Below are 21,453 nucleotides of genomic sequence, written 5' to 3'. Positions count from 1 at the left end.
ATTTCTATGGTTTGACTCTGCACGCAGTCGCACAGAAAGGTCTAGCGCTTACATGTTTATGTAGGTCACGCAGCTTTGCTTGTTAAGACACGAACTTTGAGCAGCATGGTCTGTACAAGCTCTGTTCACACTGACAACCAACACTGCAGTGTGCGCGAGATACAAGCATTGCATTTTAAGTCGCGTGTGCTGCCAGCGACAGGAGCTTTATTTTTTTATTCGTATTGATTTATTCTTTGCAAAGAATAGAGAACACGCAATAATTCGCATATACATCATTAATAATGCTGAAGGACTTACGGGGGAGGGGGGGGGGTGATGGGTTATTCTGCAAGTGGCTACCTAGTGACACGTCCATTTTGGATGCTATTGAAGTTCTCTTTGGCTGGGCTGGGCTACGCGTGATGAGACAGACGCTCGCAGCCAACCAGTACTTCAGCAGCATACAATATGGACATGTCCACTAGGTGGACACTTACAAAATACACCCCACCCCCCACCCAACTCTGTTAGGAACAACTAAACCTGCTCATCGCGTAGCTGAGTGTGAGCTCCGCACAATCACAGCAGTTCAAGCACCCCGACATTGCGCGAAAAAAGCAAAACAGATAAACAAACGAAGTACTGACGCATGCGCAGCCCTGTTCCTGCGCATTCTAGTCATATGCTGCTTTCTCTTGTCGCGGCACCGGGTACTTAAAAAGGCTGATTTAGGTGCATGAAAAACACGAAAGGGAACGAAAACTGTCAAGTTCCGTGCAATCCCGGTACACTCGCCGTAACGGAACAACTGCTGCGCAAGTCACGAAGTCGACACCGGCACTCGATTCCTGTCTGCTCATCTTTCTTTCGTATGCGAAATGCAGCTTTTGGAATACGTGGTGACCTCCGTGGGCTGCCATTTATAACGCCTCCAACGAACAAGGCAGGGGTGCCTCATTCTATCCCGGCTAAGGGTACCAAACACCAAGGAAGCCTACACATTTTTTGCCCTTAGCATTTGAAACAATATTCATGTGGCTCCAATTCTCCCGGAATATGCACCCTGACCGTCGTAAAGGCTGGAGACAGGCAAGAGCTCAAGCCCTGAGTGGACTCTTTGGCGATGACACATCGGATACACCGGTCCTATACATCGACGTGCCCCGGTACCTACAGAGACCTGCCTTGTGTCTATAGTTGTACTACATAGCACAGACACTCTTAGGGCTTCGGCGAGGCTGAAAATTGTGGACAGTGACACAGCGGAATAGGCTGCTATCACCCTAGCCATCGTACACGCTTCAACCATGCTGACACCGGATCAACCCATCACAGTGGTCACTGATTCACAAACCACCTGCAGGACTTTGGCACAAGGAATGGGGACACCCTACACACACTGCATCCTTACATCATTACACACTACAGCGTTACACAGGGTCCGGATCTTCTAGGCACCTGGACACGCCTCTCTCCATGGTAATGAACGCGCTAATGAGAGCTCGCTAACCGGGCGCCATTGGAAGAGCTGTCCAGCCCAGACGACGCACCGACAGCAACACTAAACTGCACAGAAACTCTACAACATGACGGAGATAACAGGAGACACTTCCCCTCACCACATCATTCCCTAGACCGAGAAGATGCCGTCGCGTGGCGACAGCTGCAAACTAATTCATTCACTCGTCTCTTTTATCTTCACGACTTCCTCATACTGTCCCTACTGTGGAGCAAAGTCCACAGTATATCACTACACTTGGGCATGCCCACACCCTCCGTGTTACTCCCCTGTTCCTTCCACACCTTCCTCCTGAGAGGTTGCGCTGACCACCTTAGACCCACAGGAGCAGCGACGGCTGATCCAGCGGGCACGCGTAGTGGCGCGAGCCAATGGGGCCCTGAACTAAGGGCTCTACCCTAAGAGGAAGTCAGCCCACTTCATTAGGAATAAATGTTGTGGTCATAGTGTCGTCATTAAGCCTTCGTACTCATTATATATTTTCTGCTCTGCCGTCGTCATCCAATCGCCGTCATGCATTCGTGTTCATAGTGTCGTCGTGGCGACGTCGTGATCGTTCTATCGTCTCCATTTTGCCGTAGCCATGCCAGGTTTGTCATTTCAATGGGGTGATGTCGTCGGCATTCCCTCTTCGTCAATCCATCGTCGCCATTGCGTCATCGTCATGAGGTCGTTGTCATTGCGTCATTGTCCTTCAAGTCTCGTCATGCCATCGCCGTCTGCCCTTTGTCGTCATGTGTAGAATCCGCTTGTTCGAGTACCACAAGTATGTATGGAGCTAGGCGCTTCCCGTTCAAGATGTGTCCAACTTAGTCGTGCGCTCTTAATTACAAATGTTCGCTAAAAAAAACTGCGATTTGCACAAACAGCTGTGAAAGGTTCGCTTAAACCGATTCATATTATTCATGGGATGCGTATATTTTTTTGAAGCGAAAGCCTTATGTGCCCCATTACGCAAAAATCCGGCGTTGTCCTCGGCAGCGTGACCGAAAGATGGTACCAAAAATGGCCGACAGCGCCACGAGTAAAAAAAAACACACACATCAGAAATTATCGGATTGACGCCAAATTTGTCAGCCAGGTAAACAAAGCCCCTTAATCGAAATGAAAATTTAGTACGTTTCTATCTGGGTGGGAATCGAACCTAGAACACTAGGGTGCGAGACGAGGACGCTTCCCGACGCCACGGTGGACCCACGGCCACGCCTGACGAACGTTTTGCTTAGTGCGTGCATCATTGCACACGTCCCGTCACTGCCTCCGTCACTGTTTCCCACGTGTCACTTGCTCTTCCGATTTCATCGGTGTTGTGTCTACTGCGATGCACTCTCGACGCCAAATCACGAGTGTATAAAACTAGGTGTGCCTAGTGCGTGCATCATTGCACACGTCACGTCGCTGCCTCCCACGCTTGCTCTTCCGATTTTGTCGGTGGTGCGTCTACTGGTATGCACTCCGAGGCGACTACCTCAGCGGCATCTGTGCAACCTGGTCGCCCACGGAAGAACGCCGCAGAAAATGAAACAAAGGAACACACACACACACAAAAAAAGAGGAATGCCGCGCAAGTTTACAACGTGCACGGCGACACACGGATGAACACCTAAGCGAAAACATTTCCATAAAGCGACTACAATACTTTCGCATTCCCACACGTAAGCATTCTTAAGTGTCTTTGACCAACATTTCTTTTTTCTCTGTGGCTGCCACCAAAGCATCTTTTTAAATGGAAAAGCTTTCTTTGGCTCCCGATTTCGCGGTCGGCGGTAGGCGGTCGGACTTTCACCGCCGATGCAAAGAGCGTGTGCGGTCGCGCAACCGAGTAGCAAGGCGTGTTAGTCGCCACACTCCAACAGTAAATACTAAAACAGATTATAAGACCTTCGGTACGAACGTACTTCTCACAAACTTATCAGTTATAAACATGACATTTGCAACGACAAAATAGATATGTTATCAAATTTTTAAATGTGTCCAGGGCTGTTCCGGGGTTTGTAGAGATAGGCAATAGGCGACAATGCAAACGTTGAGCTTTACTCTGTTAAAAATATGCCTTAGTAGACTTTTGTGCGTAAGCGATAAGTCGGGCCTGGCGGCATCTGCTGTGGCACGAGAGCTTTGTGGCGTCTGCAGGTTTAGGTGCTGTGGTGCAGCCCTCGGGAATTATTGCCCTCCTCTTTTCTCGCTGCCCTCTCCTCCTGTGGCGGCTACTCCGGCACCGGTGCAATATGCTGATCAAAGGTTCTGTTCACAACGGAATTATTGAATGGAACAACAAACGCTGCCAAAATATCCTCACTGCGACAAATATACGCCTTCAAGCGCACTATTCCTTTAATAAAACGAATAGTCGGGGGAGGGGGGGGGGAGTCGAGAACACCCCTGCGCCCACCCCCCGACTCCGTAATTGACGCTTATGGCTGTCCCTGTGTTAGTCAAAAAGAACACGACATTCGTGAGCTGAGCAGTTGTGTCCCATCTGTTGTCTCTTCACCCGTTGGTAGTGGGTCAGTCAGTCGTCTATACGTCTTGCGTTCTTCCACCGAAGCTGCGTCTCTCTCTGTGATGTGGTCAGTGACCACCAGGCGTTATCGTCAGAGCATTTCCGTTGCTGTACATTTCCGAGGGCAAAGGGGGACGCGACAACTGCGATAAAGCTTCAGGGGATGCGGTTCCGTAATTTATTGCACTGCCTCACATCTCCACGAAATTTTACGCTGTCGTGAGTCGTTTATTCCGAGTGCGAAAACGAGACGATGCGAGGTCCTTGTTGATACCATGGCCTCAACAAATGGCTCATACCCACGAAGCAGATTTTCCACACAAGGAGGAATAAATTGCACACACAACATAGATAAACAAAAAGATAAATCAAGACGGCGAGAGTACGCGACAGCTCAAAAAAAAAAACTAAGAAGAGCTTATGAATTGGTGTACGCGAAGCGACTAGTGACGCGCCGCTCTAGCCGCTGGTGGGGAAAAGGCTAATACCCCTGACACGTGTGCACTCCAACCGCATTTATCTAGAGGAACATCTACCGGAAAGGCGCTCACGCGGAATGACACGACAAAAGAGTATCTCCTTTTTGGTGAGGGCCGCTTGCGGAAAGGAAGATACACGAACTCCTCTGTGGGCTTTAAAGGGGTTCCCATTAAGGGAGCTCAAACCCCTTTATAAACCTCATTCGTTGCTCTTCAATAACAGAAAACTTGACAAAAATGCAGCAGATCCGGCAAGCTGGAATTTACCTATAGCGAAGTTTTGTATAAGTGCATAAAGAGTCGGAAGCACTAGTACACGCACGCACGCAGGCAAGCACGCACGCGCCACACACACACACACAAGCGCGGGCGCACAAAAATTGTACCGAGCCTTTCGTTAAGCGAAATTGCTGACTACTAGTGATCCAAAAACAAGAAAGGGGCTGACAGATGGAATTGCACATTGTGGTATAAAGTTTATAAACAGGGATAAGGTGCCTCAGACAGGCTATCCAACGTTTCGATAGGAGGACCTATCTTCGCCTTTGACGAAGATAGGTCCTCCTATCGAAACGTTGGCCAGCCTGTCTGAGGCACCTTATCCCTATTTACAAACTTTATACCACAGTGACTACTATAGTGAGTACGACGGACGCCTTGAACGCATTATGGTTTCATAGGCAGCATGCGCATACGTACGTAACGCAATTCGAATCCATTCTATCCGCAAGAAGCGTTTACTTCCTCATTACCGTGCAGCCGCGGATGCGCGTAGGCGAGCTTCCTGGTTCTTTTTTTTTTTTTTAGCTCTTTCCACCGCCCGGCCGGTGCCGTAGGTGGATGGATGCTATGAGGTTCAGCGCTGTGTGTGTCGTCTTCGCCGTCCTGGTCTTTCGCGCTGTACGTTATTTTTGATCATGAATTACCAACTAGCTCAAGCAACCACCCTAGTTCACTTCATATGAGGTTCCCCTTTGGAATGGTGCGGTGGGTTGCGCCACCAAGCTCTTGTTATTACATTACTTACAACGTCCTACCTATGTTAATAAAAAGGAAGAAAAAGAAGGGAAGAAAAACCACGAAGAATTCCCTTCACCAAACTTTATGAAGCCCTATTGTGAAGTTTGTTCTTGTACGCCTCCATTGTTTGGCGTTTCGCTACATTTCTTCCGCCAATATTCCAATAGCCTCTTATCTCTATTGCGGACATGTTCACTTCCCCTTGCTCTCGCTGAACCGAAGGGCTTCAAGGAGGTCTGAGGTGCCCAAATCGACCGCTGGGCAGACTACTTCACATTCTAATAAAACATGCTCCCTCGTTTCCCTAGCTTTACCGTAGCAAGCACATGCTTCTTCTTCCTTGTTGTATCTCACTTCATAAGTGCGTGTTCTAAGTCATCCTGATCTCGCTTCAAATAATAAGCTTCCTTTGAGTTATCATAAATTGCTTCATTCCTGATTTCGCTTTTTTTTCTTTTATGTGCTTACTCATAGCAGGTTTCTTTTCCGTTGCCACCACCCATCAGACTATTTCAGCCTTTTTGACTTTCGCTTGACGCTCTTTGTTGCCATGTTGCTCACCATACCTGCCGCATACTTGCTAGTAAGCTTCCTAGTTTTTTTTCCTCCACTGTGAATCAATGTTTTTTTTTTCTGTAGAAATACCTGAACACTCTCGCAGCCCATTTACTTTCTTCCATATTCCTCAGTCATTCATCATAATCAATTTTACTCTGAGCTCCCCTAACTTCAAAACTTGTCCAGCCCGTATCACCCTGCACAGCTTCATTTGTAGTCTTCCCGTGAGCGCCCACTGCGAGGCGTCTCACTGACCTTTGGTTGCCATCGTGTCCTGATGGTACTCCTGACTTCAAGCAAACAAGCACATTTCCAAATGTAAGTCCTGGAACCATTACACTTTTCCACATACCGCAGAGCACCTCGTACCTATTGTATCCCCATAGCGCCCTGTGTTTCATTATGGCCTCATTTCTCTTCCCCTTTAAAAATTAAAATTAAATTATGGGGTTTTATGTGCCAAAACCACGATATGATTATGAGGCACGCCGTAGTATGGGACTCTGGAAATTTGGACCACCTGGGGTTCTTTAACGTGCACTTAATTCTAAGTACAGGGGTGGTTTTCGCATTTCGCCCCTATCGAAATGCGGCCGCCGTGGCCGGGACTCTTCCCCTGTGCTATTATTGTTTTTTCCTGTGTTTCCATATATCTATTGCCTTCGCTTATCCATATACCAAGGTATATATAGTATTTTACCCGAGGTATTTCCTGGCCCTGTAATGACATTGTCTTTTAACTGTTTTCATTGAATACCATAACAGTTGATTTTTTAACGCTAAATTTCACACCTAAATTCTCGCCTTCCTGTCCGCAGGTATTAGCCAGGCGTTGCATATCACTTTGCTCGTTAGCTAGCAACACAATGTCGTCCGCATAAAACAAACCTGGAAGCTGCTGCTCTACTACTGTACCCGCCTGTCTGTATGAGAGATTAAAGCCGATATCGCTTCACTCAAGCGCTCTTTCCATCCTTACCATGTACATCATAAACAGCAGCGGAGATAGAGGGCAACCCTATCTCAGTGCCGTGTTGATATCAACTTGCTCTTCGCTTCTCATCCCTTCCCATCTCATCCCAGACGCGCGGAGGCGAGCGCCACCTGGTGGTGCTGCAAGGAACCCAGCCGTGCGCGCGCCGCGCGTCTTCCGCTGCGATTGGTTGGCCTAATCGCCAAGCGAACAGCCAGACTCCAGCTCCCACGATCACGAAACCCGGCGAGGTTCGCAAAACTTCGCCTTAAACACAATGGTGACTTATCAATAATTCTACTGCTTCCTAAACAGTTTTATACTTAGCAGCGGCGCAATTTTACTGCAGTGCTAATCTTAAACCGTGGCAGGCGCTGTCGCCACTGTAGCATCATGTTGACCTCCAGCAGTTTCTTCGCTCTATAGCTTCGTTCCCATGCGGCTTAAATGTGGAATCGCGGTTCTCACAGTCCAAATGTTGTCAGGGTTGGGAAGCTCCATGCACAATTTTCGCTCGACGTTTATTCCATTCAGACAAACCTCTGCTAACAACTCGCACACAGCTGCACTACAGGAATGCTATAGGGCGTGTTCGCCACGGTACGTGTTCGCACAACGCTCATTCCGGCGTGGGACGGGTAGATCAGCATTCCAAAACGCCCTCTCAACCTGCTACCAAGCCGACTGAGCAAGTGCAGCCAAGCTGACTGCGTGCGTTTGGCGTCTGACAGACGCGCTAATGCATTAGTGAAATTGGTGGCAATTCTTCGCAACGGTTGAACAAATGAAGTGTGAGTGGAGTGGACCGTAAGCGATGCTCGCCTTAAAAATTTTAATGCTTCTGACAGAACTAAAGATAGTTTACCTTTTCTTTTCTTTTTTCTTTTACTTTCCGTTCACCCAATACACTACTTTTTTACCGTTTTGTCAGTTTCGGTTTAAAGAAGCAGCGCCATGTGATCTCCGGCGTCGTTATAACGCATACTGCGCCGTACTCTGTGTCAGCGGCGAAACTTGGCGAAACTGCTTTTAGTAGGGTGTTCGGTAAAGGAAAGAGGTTTACTTCGAATGACTTTGCCCGTATGTCAGGGCTAAAAGAAAGCTTTGCTCTAAAATTTTGGTAGAGCACAATTTGTCTTTCTTATCCTTTCTCTACCGGATTCTGCATCTTCATCTTCGAGAATTCTTCGGTGAACGTGCCGTGACACGTGACACGTAAGCTCTGAGCAGTGCTAGCGCCACGTCAATCTGCTGCCGAGCTCGTCAAAGAGGACAGCGACCGCTTCCATCCAGCCATCAACTCCCAGCACAGCGGGTTACTATAGCTACATCGAGAGATGAACCGTGAGCAAGACGAAGTCCAGGAGTCCCTGAACCACAGGCCGAAGTCTTCAGGTGATGCCCCAGTCACCTTCCGCGTGTTGCAGCGCAGGCGCCTCTACTCGACTCCCAGACAGGATGAGCTTGACGTTCGCCGTGCCATCGTGTCCTGGTCCAGCGAACGCTCAACAACGCACAGCCGTGGAAAGATTTCGCGGACACCACCAAGTTTTCCATTCCGAAGTCGGCCCAGGAGCTCACCAACCGGATCCGCTCGAACATGGACCGCTACCGCAGCAACTACTGCGTAATTTTCGTCGGCATCATGGCGGACTGTGACGTGTCCAGCGTGGCACTAGTGGCGAGCATCGCAGCGATTGGTGCCTTGTGAGCCGCGTTCAAGCTACACCACCGCGGCGAGACTGCGCTCATGTGCGGCACGAGGCTGGCGCTCACCAGGAACCACAGGCTGATTGCAAACACATTGGTGGCGATGCCTCTTCTCTACGCCGCAAACATCATGTCCGCCGTTGTGTGGTCCTTCGGTGCCATCGCCGTGATTATCATGGTCCATGCCACTTTGTATGCCGAGCTTGGTTCACCAAACAAGTCAGTCGCCAAAAAGGTGCCGCACATTCGATCCCGAAAAAGCTGATATCATGGGTCACCTTTAAGTGACATTTCCGTTTTCTCAGTTCAGGATATTTCGTTCACTGTTTTTTTTTAATAATGTGTCGGTGTGTTCTTTTTTTTATGCTAGGAGCACGAGGCCCTGCTAGAGTGGTCAACAGTTTGACATGTGGAATTTTCTCGCCGTCAGCATTGCATTTGACACGGTTGGCGCCATGAGATTTCAAAACAAACCCACAGCAAAGCATTTGAAAGAGTCGAAAGAGACTCCCGAAGAAGCTCCTGCTGTGGGACTTCTTTTACAAACCTTTCCATTTGCATCGAGTTCTTTTCGTTTTTTTTATTTATTTATTTTGTCGTCCTTGCTTTTTATGAGGAAATGTGAAGTACTGCCAGAATGGTATCTGTATAGGGTCAAGTGTTGCGCCGATACTGTGTGCTATTTTCTTAGCGAAATTCGACAGGTCTTTGTCAGACGCCATTACCGATTACCGTGTTGCCCGGGTGTTTAGGTATGTCGACGATTTCCTGGTTCTCTTAAATATCAGACGAAGTGATTGTCTCCCTGATATCATTTGCAGTATTTTATCAGTTTTTTCAGCATTGCTCTCGGCATCTTAGGTTCACACACGAGGCACCACAAGAAAATTCCATCAAGTTTTTAGATTTGACTCTAACCTTTCACCCTCAAGGTGACATTTGCTGGGCTTATAGTCCAAGAACTAAAAAGACGTTGCTACCGTACCAATCCGCTCACTCGAAACTGGTCAAGCGTGGCATAGCCTCTTTGTGCTTGTCGAATGCGGTGGAAAAGAGTTGTACGCATCTAATGCAAGACAGTGCCGCCCAGCAAGAAAGGAGACTGTTAGCGGCAGGCTACCCAAAGACTTTGATCACTGCAGTGGCTGAATCTGTGTACAAGCGTTTGAAAAAGAAAAACAGGGAGGATCGCGAAGTGCGAGACAAAATAAAGAAGAACTTGGTGGTCATGCCGTATGTACATGGCATTTCTCATCGATTGAAAAAGATTGCGGCAAGAAACGACGTCAGTTTGGTTTGTTCTGCGCCTTGTAAGCTTGCAAAACTTTGCAGTAGGGTCTCACAGCACAGTTCGCGAAAGAGTACGTGCAATACCAAGCATGTTGTGAAGCACCGCACGTGCGACACTTGTGTAGTGTACAGCATCCCTTTGACATGTGGTAGAGATTATATAGGACAAACCGGTCGCTGTGTCAATGATCGCATGCGTGAGCATGCAAATCTAATACCCACAGGCACAGGAGGTAATCTTCCGCTGCATTGTAAGGAGTGCGGTTGTGATCCTATCTTCAATGACGTTTCAATCTTGGCGAAGGCGAAGACTCAGCAAGAAAGAGAACTGATTGAAGCCTATCGCATCTATAAACTTGGCCCCGAGAAGTGTGTAAGCGCCCCATCTGTGTTCCTAACCAAGAAAGAGCTTTTATTTCTTGATAACTGTAGACGTGTATAGATAAGGTGTTGACCGTGTTTTTTGTTTTGTTGTGCCTGCGCATGTTCAGTACGGACTTAGGGGACGTTGTTTTCATGAATAAAGTTCAGTTGTTAGTCCAGCCACCTTCCTGTCTCTTTGTCTATGTCTGCCTCTCGATTTTTTCCTACTCTAAAGTTTGCTGGCATTCTCCTAGCATAACTGCCAGAAGCTGAGAGAGATGGAATGAAAGGTATCTTAATAGTGTTTGATCTTTCAAGTTGAAGTTTCTCACCAGGTTTCACGGAATTCACATGAAAAAATAGCGAATTTTTCTCGTTGAAATTTCTCTGGGAGTTTCACGGAATTCATAAAAACAAAAGAATAGTGCATGTTAGCAGACTTCAAGTGTAGTTTTCCGGAAAGCACGTGGACTATCCTAAGAATGTTAATCGCATTAAAATAACACAATTCACTGAAACGTGATATCTGCGCTTTGGTACCAAACGCTGCGTTATAGCGAGAACGACCCATTTATATTGTGCTGAGTGCAGTATGTCAACCGATCTTTAATTTAAACCTTTCTCATTAGTCGCCAACTACTTTTGAGTGATTGTGTTGATCTCTCACCTGCATTGATACTTCCTTTATTTTTAAGCGAAGCTTTCTCGGATAAGCCTCCCGGACTTTCCTGATCGTGGCTGCTGGGTGAAGTTTCTGTCTTGTCGAATAGCGCACACCTAAGGAAAAGAAAAAAAAATAATTACGTGCCCGAGGATGGGAACGAACCGCGGACATATAGCAATGCAGCCTTATGCGCTACCATTAGGCCCCAATCAACTTTTTTTTTTTCGTGGTATTTATTTGAGGCACTTAAGGCACTTGCGAGAAGCAAACAGATAAAGAGCTAAGAATTCTCTTCCACGTGCACTGCGAGGAAGGCATACACGGAGCACCATGGAGTTGCTGCTCATGACAGGGTTGATTTTCACAAGAAACACTCAAACGGTGGTAAGGATAAATACCTTAACAATACAGGATAGCACTCTGGGCGAAATTCAGTTCGTTCATATAGATGTTTCAGTTGGAACATTCTTTGAATGAAATCCGTTGCAGATGAAAACATAGGTTCGACATTTCGATTCAAAATGCGTCTTTTTCCACAGGCTGTATGCATTTCAATGAGCATAAACATATCGAAGGGTACATCGTCGCAACTAGTTGGCACCAGACATCGCACGGAATGATGATTCAGATCAAAGTCTCTGATGCACATCCCGAATTAAAACGGCATCTCAGCAGCCTATAAAACAAATTATTTCGGGTGCATCACAGGAGCGACAATTAATGGGTGTCACGAAAAATGTCTATTGAACGTGTACCCAAAGTCCTGACGGCCAATATTGTTTCAGAATGTAATTTAAGGAAGAACGTTTTTATAGACACACACCCCACCCCTCCCCACCTCGGTCTCTCATTGTCCCGTGCTCCTTCGGGATGTTATAAATCCAATAATCAGCAAGCGTGTTCAGAGAGAGAGAGAGAGAGAGAGAGAGCGAAAGGGCTGGCAGCATTCGACGGTGTCACAGTTCGAACTCTGTCGCCGGTGGCGATCAGTTCTCGCCTGCTGCCGCGTGGGAGCAGCGGTTAGCGGCTCGCGCCCGTTGCCTCTTCCCGCAGCGCCCAGCCGGAGCAGCGTCGAGCCTGCCGAGAGCCGCGCGTCCGACGCCGCTCGACGCAGCCGCACCGCGTTCAGCGCCCAGCAGCTGAGCGCCCTGGAGAAGGCGTTCGAGCGCAGCCACTACCCGGATGCCTTCGCCCGCGAGGAGCTGGCCGCCAGGGTGAACCTCAGCGAGGCACGCGTACAGGTGAGCCGGCGGTTGCAAAAGAACGAGCCGGTCCGCTCTTGTTCGACCAGCTCGTTTTTGCATGCAGCCGATCCATTTCAGCAAATCCAGATACTGCAGCGAGTAAGCGTGTGATGGTGGGGTACATTATGACTGCGTCGCTATTGGTAGTGATAATAAATTCGCACAACTTTCAGTAGCACAATCATAAGCATTCTATAGACGTTGTAAACAAATGCTTTAACGCAATTTATTGTTTGTTTTCTCGATCTTGATTATTGTTTGTCTCGATCGTTCTCTCGGCTACGAAATTCATATTTAGAGTAATAACATTTACCTGTAGCGCAAAACGACGAAGTGCAGTTACAGTGCGAAGATACACGATCGCTACTTTTACTCTACTTGCTCTCCGCCTTTTTACGCTTCATTATTATATGGTCAGCCAACTCGCTCAATTTTCTGTTTTGCTAAAGTATACTTAGAGTAACATTCGTTTTCAGTATGGATTTATACGCCCGCCGCGGTGGCCGCATTTCGATGGGGGCGAAATGCGAAAGCGCCCGTGTACTTAGATTCAGGTGCACGTTAAAGAACTCCACGTGGTCAAAATTCCCGGAGCCCTCCACTACGGCGTGCCTCATAATCAGAAAGTGGTTTTGGCACGTAAAACCCCATAATTTTAATGGGGGCAAAATGCAAAAGCGCCCGTGTCCCGTGCATTGAGGACACGTTAAAGAACTCCAGGTGGTCAAAATTAATTCGGAGCCCCCCACTACGGCGTGCCTCGTAATCAGATCGTGGTTTTGGCGCGTAAAACCCCGTCAATTTAATTTTTAGATTTATCTGTATGACTTCCCTCGCTCGCCAGACAAGTCATGCCCACAAAATAACAGCAATTTTTTCTTTCTTTTGTGCGTCGACGGGCGCACCATTTGCTTCTCCCTCTCTCGCGAATTCAATTCACCGCGCTTCCGAACGCGTTTCGCCGGGGAAAACGGAAACGAGCTGTGGCACGGGCGGTTGAGCGTCGTTGACACAACAGTTTTTCCCGGAGTCAGCCACGCTTATCCGCGCGTAGCGTAAAATGCGCGGGAGTACGGTTTCGCTTTTCCTTCGCCTTGCGTGCCTGTAACGCGATCCGCGCGACGCAGACGGGCCCGCCGTCGGGGCCCCGAGCTGCGGCTGCCGACGCCTCGTTGTCGCCGAGTGTCGGTCCTCCCGGCGGGGGAGATAAGCATCGCCGACGCCCTGGCGCGCGCTCTTCCGCGGCTCGCCCAGTCCCATCAGCTGGCGGGAACTTTTGGCTGCACTCGCGGGGTCGAGCCGAGATTTCAGAAGGGGGGGGGGGGGGGCGCACTGCGGGCTTGCGCTCCGCGCGCGGCCGCCGGAAGTCTCCGGGCGTCGTCGACCCGTTGTACGAAGCTGTGGGGCGCAGCCTGCAGAAGTTGCGCCTGTTGGTTTTAAGAGCGACGTCTGGTGGGATCATTAGAGCAGTAAAACGCTGTCTACACAGCGACCTCCGATTCTGGCCGAACACATGCGGGGCATATATATATATATATATATATATATATATATATATATATATATATATATATATATATATATATATATGTGGCTTGTGATTCACGAGTTTGCATTGCGGGGAAAAAAAAAGAGATTTAAGAAACACGAACACCCGGATATCGCCGTCTCGTGACTATGGGTAAAAGCGAGCCAACCGAGCGAATTTTTGGCTGAAGGGACGCGTTGAACCAGTTCAGACTGAGTAACGCGGAAGCTGTGGGCGCGTTTGCTGGGTGACACCCAAGCACAACGCACCTGGAAAAGTGCTCAATCCCTGTTCCACTTGTACTGAATTAGCGAACAAGAAGCCACACTGTTATCTGTATAATTGATTGATTTGTCTCTCAATAATAAAGGGCAAAAATAATATAGAGCTGATAAAAAGCTGTTTTAGCCTTGTGGACGAGGCGTGGGGCGCCCGACGCCAACAACTAACCTCGGAGGGACAGGTGTATATTTCTGACAGGCAGCTCTTTCGGAACTCAGTCTGTATCTGAGCTCTGCACAAAAGAATGACTCATCAGGGGAGCACTTAAGTAAGCATCATACTTCGTTTCATGGTGCCGTCCAGTGAACGAGAAGAAACGCACAGAAGTGCACTCAAGGGCGCTCTCAAGAGTTATCATGCCAGTTTCGGCATGAAAGATGATGCCATCCCTTTTTGTTTTTTCATGATGAAAAAACGTAATTACGCTGAGTGCGCGTCCGACGCCGTACAAATTGTTTTCTACACTCGTTGCTGGGGTTCTGCGCATGCGCTGTATACGACCATGCAAAACGCGGATTGAGCGCCGGCAGTCAAACTATAAGGGGTCAAGCTATGCGGAGCACACAGTGTTGTCCCTCATTCTACGTCTACGAGGCGCATCCGATATCCACCAGATGCCTTCGCCGCATACGCATATCCAGATTTTCAGAGCACCCAAAAACAACACTAAGTGGAACACCAGTCTATTCTATACATTTTTAGGACGGATATCTCGAAATCGCTAGCTTCATGATTTCTATTAAGTGCCGTGCCTTGAGGACTCGCCGGCTCCAATCTCGCGACTGCAGTCTTCTTAAAGTCATATTACTTATAGTTTTTAGCGAAATTTAGCTAACCATTTAGTTAATCACAGAATATCGCACATTTACTAATATCCAATGCTGCTAATTATGTGTTGCCAATAAATAGGACAAGTTTCTCCACTTCACTGTCTAAAAAAAGAATTTGGCTCTTCGGATTCAAAAGGTGTGGTACGTTGTGGGATTCAGTGACATCCAGTTAATAACTATAGGGTATGCGAGACTAAATTATCATTTTCGCTGGTCTGCAGCTGCAATCGTCTAAAACTGTACCATAATCACCAATAAGATATATTAATGATCCGATTATTTAAAATAAATTTTATGTAGCAACTGTGGCACACATGTTGCGATTGTGCAGTTGAAGCTGGTCAGTGTTGATGGCGTGAGCACTTCGGAAAATTGTGAGAATGCCCTCAGTTTCGATATATCCGTCTCGAAACTTTTGCCGAAATTCACGGGTGTTCCACGTATCATCTCCCTAGCGAAGCTACATGGAACATCTACATTTAAACGTTAATCAGTGTAATTATGCTAATTATCCAATTAAGCATATTGATTTCTCGTAGAAGTAATGGTTGCTCAAGGGTTAGAACCAAGGAGGTTGAATTGGTTAGAACCCTTGAGCAGCCATTTTTTTAGCTCAAGGGTTAGAACTGTGCAATCTGCCGCAGGCATGTTTTTTTATTTGGTGCAGCTAGAAAACAAAGAACTAGTTAGTAGGAGTCGGATAGCATTATCGCGTTCAAAGTGACCTGCGCACTTTTAACAGAGACAACAGAAGTACGAGCGGACAAGGGTGATGGTGGGTGCACGTTCTCTGTGGTTGGTGCGTATAGTGCTTCCACCTATCTCTTTGCCTTCGTTTTTTTTTTCTTGAAACAGGTGAACGTGGTATCGCTTTCAGGCATACAATTGTTAGCGTGTCTTTATTTCACTTTTCTGTTGCCTTTGCATATACAGGGTGTCCCAACCATCATGCACAAATATATACGCAAACTGCCTCGAGCGGCCAGTCGCGCGGCAATTTTGCGTCTATTCGCGGGCTTCGGTCACAGTCGAAAAAACACTTTTATGTAGTACGTATTTAACAACAGAAAGCTGTACCGGGAGTTTTTCGTGCTGCTCTACAATTATCTCGTTGGCACTTTTCGTCTAACTATGATATTTGAGAAGTTGATCAATTAATTATGACTGATTATGTAATTAGGCGGAATGCGAAAAATAATCTGGGTATCTCCAGGCGACGGCAAACATTACCTTGGTTCTGTTTACCTACGTGGCATTTGCATATGTTTTTTTTTAAATCTTGGTGTATGATAGTTGGGACACCCAGTATATTTGCGTACCAATACACCAATAATATTTTTCATGTATTTATTTTCACGTATGATGCATGAGGGATGATGAGAGTCAAAGGTGCGTCGACCAACTGCCATCACCCGTTACAAGGGCAACAACAACAAAGCAATAATATAGGGGGTGATCATTTCTAATTTTCCCGGTAAATAAAGAAATGTTTAAAAATGTGTTATCTGTTGCAGATAACACAATTCTAGTCCTTGAGCTGGATTATTCAGAACAGCGGAGAGTACTTGTATAAGAAATGAAAACATATATCCAACTAATTAAAACAATATTAATTAACTTCTTAATTGATTACATTATGCCACATATTGCAGCTTACGAATTGTAGCCGTTGAGTTTGCGGTGCGTATCCACTTGGAATGCACTTCCAGGATGACACCAGTTCCGAGATATGCCACCAAACTCGCCGTAAGAAATGCGCTGTTGTTCTACTCATGTTCTTTTTTTTTTAACAAAACACTCTTTTATCTATTGAAGCACAAAAGTAACTGGAACGGTCATGTAGTTTGTCCCACACTGGGAAAGAATATCTCGAAACTGGTGCCGTCCTGAAGATTCATTTCAATGGGATACGTCATGAAAACTCGCCCGCTACAATTCGTAAATTGCAACATGTAAGTAAAGTAACTAATCGGCAAATTAATTAGTGCATATTCTGTAGTTATTTGAATAAGTGTTTCGATTTCTAGGGCTAGTAATGTTCGTTTCTTCGAATCGTCCAACTCAAGTACTACAATTATGCTACCTGCCACACAGGCGATTTTTTTTTTTTTAGACATTGCGCAAAACCTTAAAATGATCACCCCGTATATCCACAGGAAAACCTAGCCAAAGGAACATTGCACGCCGGAATAAGGTAGCAGTGAGAAACGCAATAAGAATGTTTTTTAAGAAAACGGCTCGTGCCAGGTGTATTGAAGGATCTCGAAACAGAGCCGTGCTGGGCAGGGGCGTAGCCAGGGGGGGGGCTTATGGGGCTTGAGCCCCCCCCGAAATTTTTTCGTGCTGTCATGCGCCGCCGACCAAAACAACTCCCGGCGCCGGAAATCATGCTCGATTTTGTCTAGAATGTCCTGAATTCATGCCCGAAAAGACATTTTAGCGCGAACATAGCGAAATCGGGCTGGATTTCCTGGAAATGCCCATGCATCGGGAGTCACATACCGTAACGCAAGGAGCCCCACCGAGCACAAAATTTCAAGGGCGTTTTGATGGCGAGCGGGCTCGTCTCGGCATCTCGTGGAGGCCGCGGAATCTACCGAGCGCTTGGATTTCAATTCTGAAACTTTGTGGGTATAAAGTTCTCATAACATTTTGATGCGAAAGGTGCATTGACATTTCCAAAGTCGTGCTTTAGATTTTCGATTCCGGAATTTTGTGGGTTTAATGCTGTTGTAAACATTTGACGCCAAAGGTGTATCGACCTTTCTAAAGTCGTACATCGGGCCATACAACGAGGCAAGCCAAATCAACATACTATCAGACAAGTTGACAAAGCACGCAGCGAGGTCCGATGAGACAAAGCGTTGTGGTGGTTCATTTGTGCCAATAGGTCACAGAAAAGAATATGAATTTTTTTTCACCTGCGCCAAAGCATCCATGTCAAGACACTAAAGCCACCATTGTAACTAAGTTCTTATTTATTTTTCTACCTAGACTTTTATTTGCGAGGATACATTAAGCCTCTTTCTCATGTTTTTATTTTGTTCTCGCAACCCACGGGCTGCCAATCCAGCCAGAGCGGCATGCGTTTTTCTCGTGCTGCATCGACAACCGCGCGGCGCACTTAGATGCGCGTTCGTTTTTTTCTGGCCGATTGCCTTTTCACCTGGCAGAGTTTTGGACGCTTTCTGGCTAGCAGACGAGAAAAAGAAACAATGCATAGTCGCTCGCTGCCAGCATTGCGGGGACTCGACGGATTGCAACGCGTTCGCTTGTGTGCGCAAGGGAGAAAAGCGGGGAGGAAGCGCGCCGCCTTCTGTCGCACGCGATACATTTTGGGAGTGGAGGGGGGGGGGATGCTGTGATCTGTGAATCTGTGGTTGCGCAACCTGTTTATTTGCCTTGTTTGACGCATTATATATAGTGACTTTTTCTTAGGTACGTACATTTATTGGAGACTTATATATATTACCTGTATACGTATATTTAAACATCTTGTTGCGAGGGTTTCTGTATATGCGCAGTGAACTTTGTTTGCAGTGCCAATTTTTGCCCTGTATCACGCTGTATCTTCACATATGTATATTCCATTGTATCTTCGCATTTCTAATGTACGAAGGCGAGTCAAATGAAAGTGAGACGACCCGCCCCGCGCAATAATGGTTCGGTTCATTATTTTCGAGGCACGCGCGTAGCACATACACATCTCATTTACAAGTGACATGCAGAGGTGAGGTTAAATGTTCTTTAATGTTCTCATACACTGGGTTGAACAGGGTTACGTGACATAATGGACACTCCAAAAGTTGAACAGCTTGGTGTCGAGAGGTTTTTGACACATGAAGATGTTTCCCCAAAAGAAATTATTCGCCATATGGCTGCCGTATGCGTTGAACATTGCGTTTCATTGGCCACTGTGAAGCATTGTAGCAAACTGTTCAAAGAAGGACATGAAAGTTACAAAGATGACCATGGCCGGGCCAAAGCCACCGTGCAATCATCCCCAACACAATTGAAAAGGCCGTGGTTGCTCAGTGGCTATGGTGTTGGGCTGCTGAGCACGAGGTCGTGGGATCGAATCCCGGTCACGGCGGCTGCATTTCGATGGAGGCGAAATGCGAAAACACCCGCGTACTTAGATTTAGGTGCACGTCAAAGAACCCCAGATGCGGGTGACGACATTTTGTCTGCAATTGTGACCGAGGATGACTCATGGTGCCGCTACAACTAGCCTGAAACACTACGGCAAAGCTTACAGTGGAAGCATTTGAATTCACCACTCCCAAGGAAAACTAAGGCCGTCATTTCTGCCGGAAAAGTGTTGACTTCTTTTTAGATCGTTAGGGGCCATTATTGATCGCATTTTCTAAACCTGGAGAGACTCTAAATCGTTTCAGATATTGTGAAAGGTCGGATCGGCTGCGTGTCGCAATCAAGAACAAACGACGTGGAAAATTGAGCATTGGGAACATGTTGCTTCACAACATTGCCCGTTCCTACGTCGCTGATGTGGTTAATACGAAACTGGCAAAGTTCAAGTGGGAAACGTTGCAACATTCCTCATGCAGCCCAGACCTGTTTTCTTGCGTCTTCCACATTTGGTAAAATTTGAAAAAAACTGCTCAAGGGAACCAGATTCGTGTCAAAAGATGACGTGTAGTCATTTACAGATTTTTGAGGCAGCAACCCAAGGAGTTTTATGAGACGGGAATTACGCGACTCGTTATAGTAGGACAAGTGTCTAAATACTCATGGTGACTACATTTAAATAAAGTACCCCGTTTATCATATATTCGCATTGGCTCACTTTCATTTGACTCGCCCTCGTATATTTTGCAGAACTCCTGCTTTTTTACATGTGCTCTCTGTTGCGACTATAATTTCGTAGCAATTCCTCGCAATACACGAGCGGTGACAGCTGCTCCCGCGCAATACATTCTAACAAAGGACAGCGTCATTGAGATTTACCCGTGGTCGTTGCATATGCACGAAAATGTAAACAAGGTTCTTAAATGATATATATATATATATATAGGTCCCTCGACTAATTCTGTAAGGAGGAGGCCGAGCGGCAAAGTGAGCCCCCCACGAACGAAATTTCTGGCTACGCCACTGGTGCTGGGCATTGCAACCGCGCGCGAGGACGGCTTTCATGCTGGGGCGCCGTGTCGCAGGTCTGGTTCCAGAACCGGCGAGCCAAGTTCCGTCGCAACGAGCGCAGCGCGCAGCGCGTGGCCCGCGGCGAGGCCAGCGAGCAGCCGGTGCTGGCCGCGCCGCCCCCGCCGCCGGTCGCTCAGCTGGCGCGACTGCCGCCACAGGCGCCCTGGCACTGCGCCGCCTCGCTGCTGCCTCAGCCACTGCACGGGCCGGCCCGCTGGTGCTAGTGGACGACGACGGCACCGACCGTCCAAGCCCGGTGCGCGCTGTACACACCCGGGACTGCGAAAGAGTGCTCACTGACTTGGAACGTGTGACGGTCGCACGCGGGGCCGCACCATCGGCTGAGGTGCCGGGAAGCGGAGAAGTTTGTGTTTAGGCGCACAGCTGCGTTTTCAATAAAGCATGCCTGAGAGCGGACTCTGCGACGCGAAAAGCTTACGACACCGGCAGAAATGGCCCACGAAAGGGCCGCACGTGTGAGGAGCTTTTGTCGTTGGGCTGTCTTCCTTCGTAGGACAGTAAGCCGTTCATTTCGTTTCATCGTTTGCCCTTGCTGCGGTCAGGTGGTCAGCAAGAGAGCTCTGCAGCAAGGTTCACCATCCGAGTGCACTGACTAAGTTCAGTGCTGCTCAGCCTCGATGATCTCACGAGAGCCAGGCGTATTTAGGTATCAAATGACCGATGGTCCAGTCTATACACTGTATACGACTCTTGGTATACCTATAGCTACGTACGGTATAGTACACAGGTATATGCGTATACCTATGTGTACCTTAGCACACAGAGAGATCTCAATGCATGCAAAGCCGTTCGTAATATTGACTCCTGGCCAAAAAGCGATACAGTCAGCCAGCTTGTTTGTAGTTGTTTTTACGACGAAAACGTTACGAGTTGTTGCTGAAGGACCAGTTTTATTCATTGTGTCACCACGAGATCATATCTGAAAAACAGAAAAGATACAGTACAGCTTCATCGAAATGACAAAAGGCAAGTAAAAAACGCGTCATATCCTTGTCGCGACGAAAAACGCGACAAGGATATGATACGCTACTCAAAAGCACTTATTTTGTGATTGTAACACAAACCGTATTTTGTGGGCCTAATGATAAACAGTTACTCATACGAGTCTTAAACACTTACAGTTACATGACAGCTTTAGCCACCTTTTCGAGGAACATGAACTTCTGCTGGCGAGTGAAGGGGGCCGGCAAGAGCTCCACCAGATGTCGGCCGACAATTTTAACAGGCGTTGCTATGATTCCACGCCGATGCCCACTTGGTAGGTTGTTGCCGGCAAACCACCTAAGGACGATATTTCAGATTTTCCCTATACCAGGAGTGTGTACTC

The 21,453-nt window shown here is 47.4% G+C and overlaps 1 protein-coding gene across 1 annotated transcript in view; it reads left to right on the top strand.

The window, feature by feature from the left end:
- LOC135897718 (paired mesoderm homeobox protein 2-like) overlaps nt 1–20,522 on the top strand; it is a 55,134-nt gene extending 34,612 nt beyond the window's left edge. Inside the window, exons 2-3 of the mRNA XM_065426429.2 lie at nt 12,115–12,302; nt 20,120–20,522. Of these exons, the coding sequence (XP_065282501.1) occupies nt 12,115–12,302; nt 20,120–20,329 (398 nt within the window). The 3' untranslated portion in view covers nt 20,330–20,522. The remainder of the gene's footprint in view (nt 1–12,114; nt 12,303–20,119) is intronic.
- The last annotated feature ends 931 nt before the right edge of the window (nt 20,523–21,453 follow it).

The sequence above is a fragment of the Dermacentor albipictus genome, chromosome 1 (genome assembly GCF_038994185.2).
Source record: "Dermacentor albipictus isolate Rhodes 1998 colony chromosome 1, USDA_Dalb.pri_finalv2, whole genome shotgun sequence".
Taxonomy (NCBI): domain Eukaryota; kingdom Metazoa; phylum Arthropoda; class Arachnida; order Ixodida; family Ixodidae; genus Dermacentor; species Dermacentor albipictus.
The sequence above is the reverse complement of the archived record's forward strand: the minus strand, read 5'-3'. Positions and strand labels throughout refer to the sequence as shown.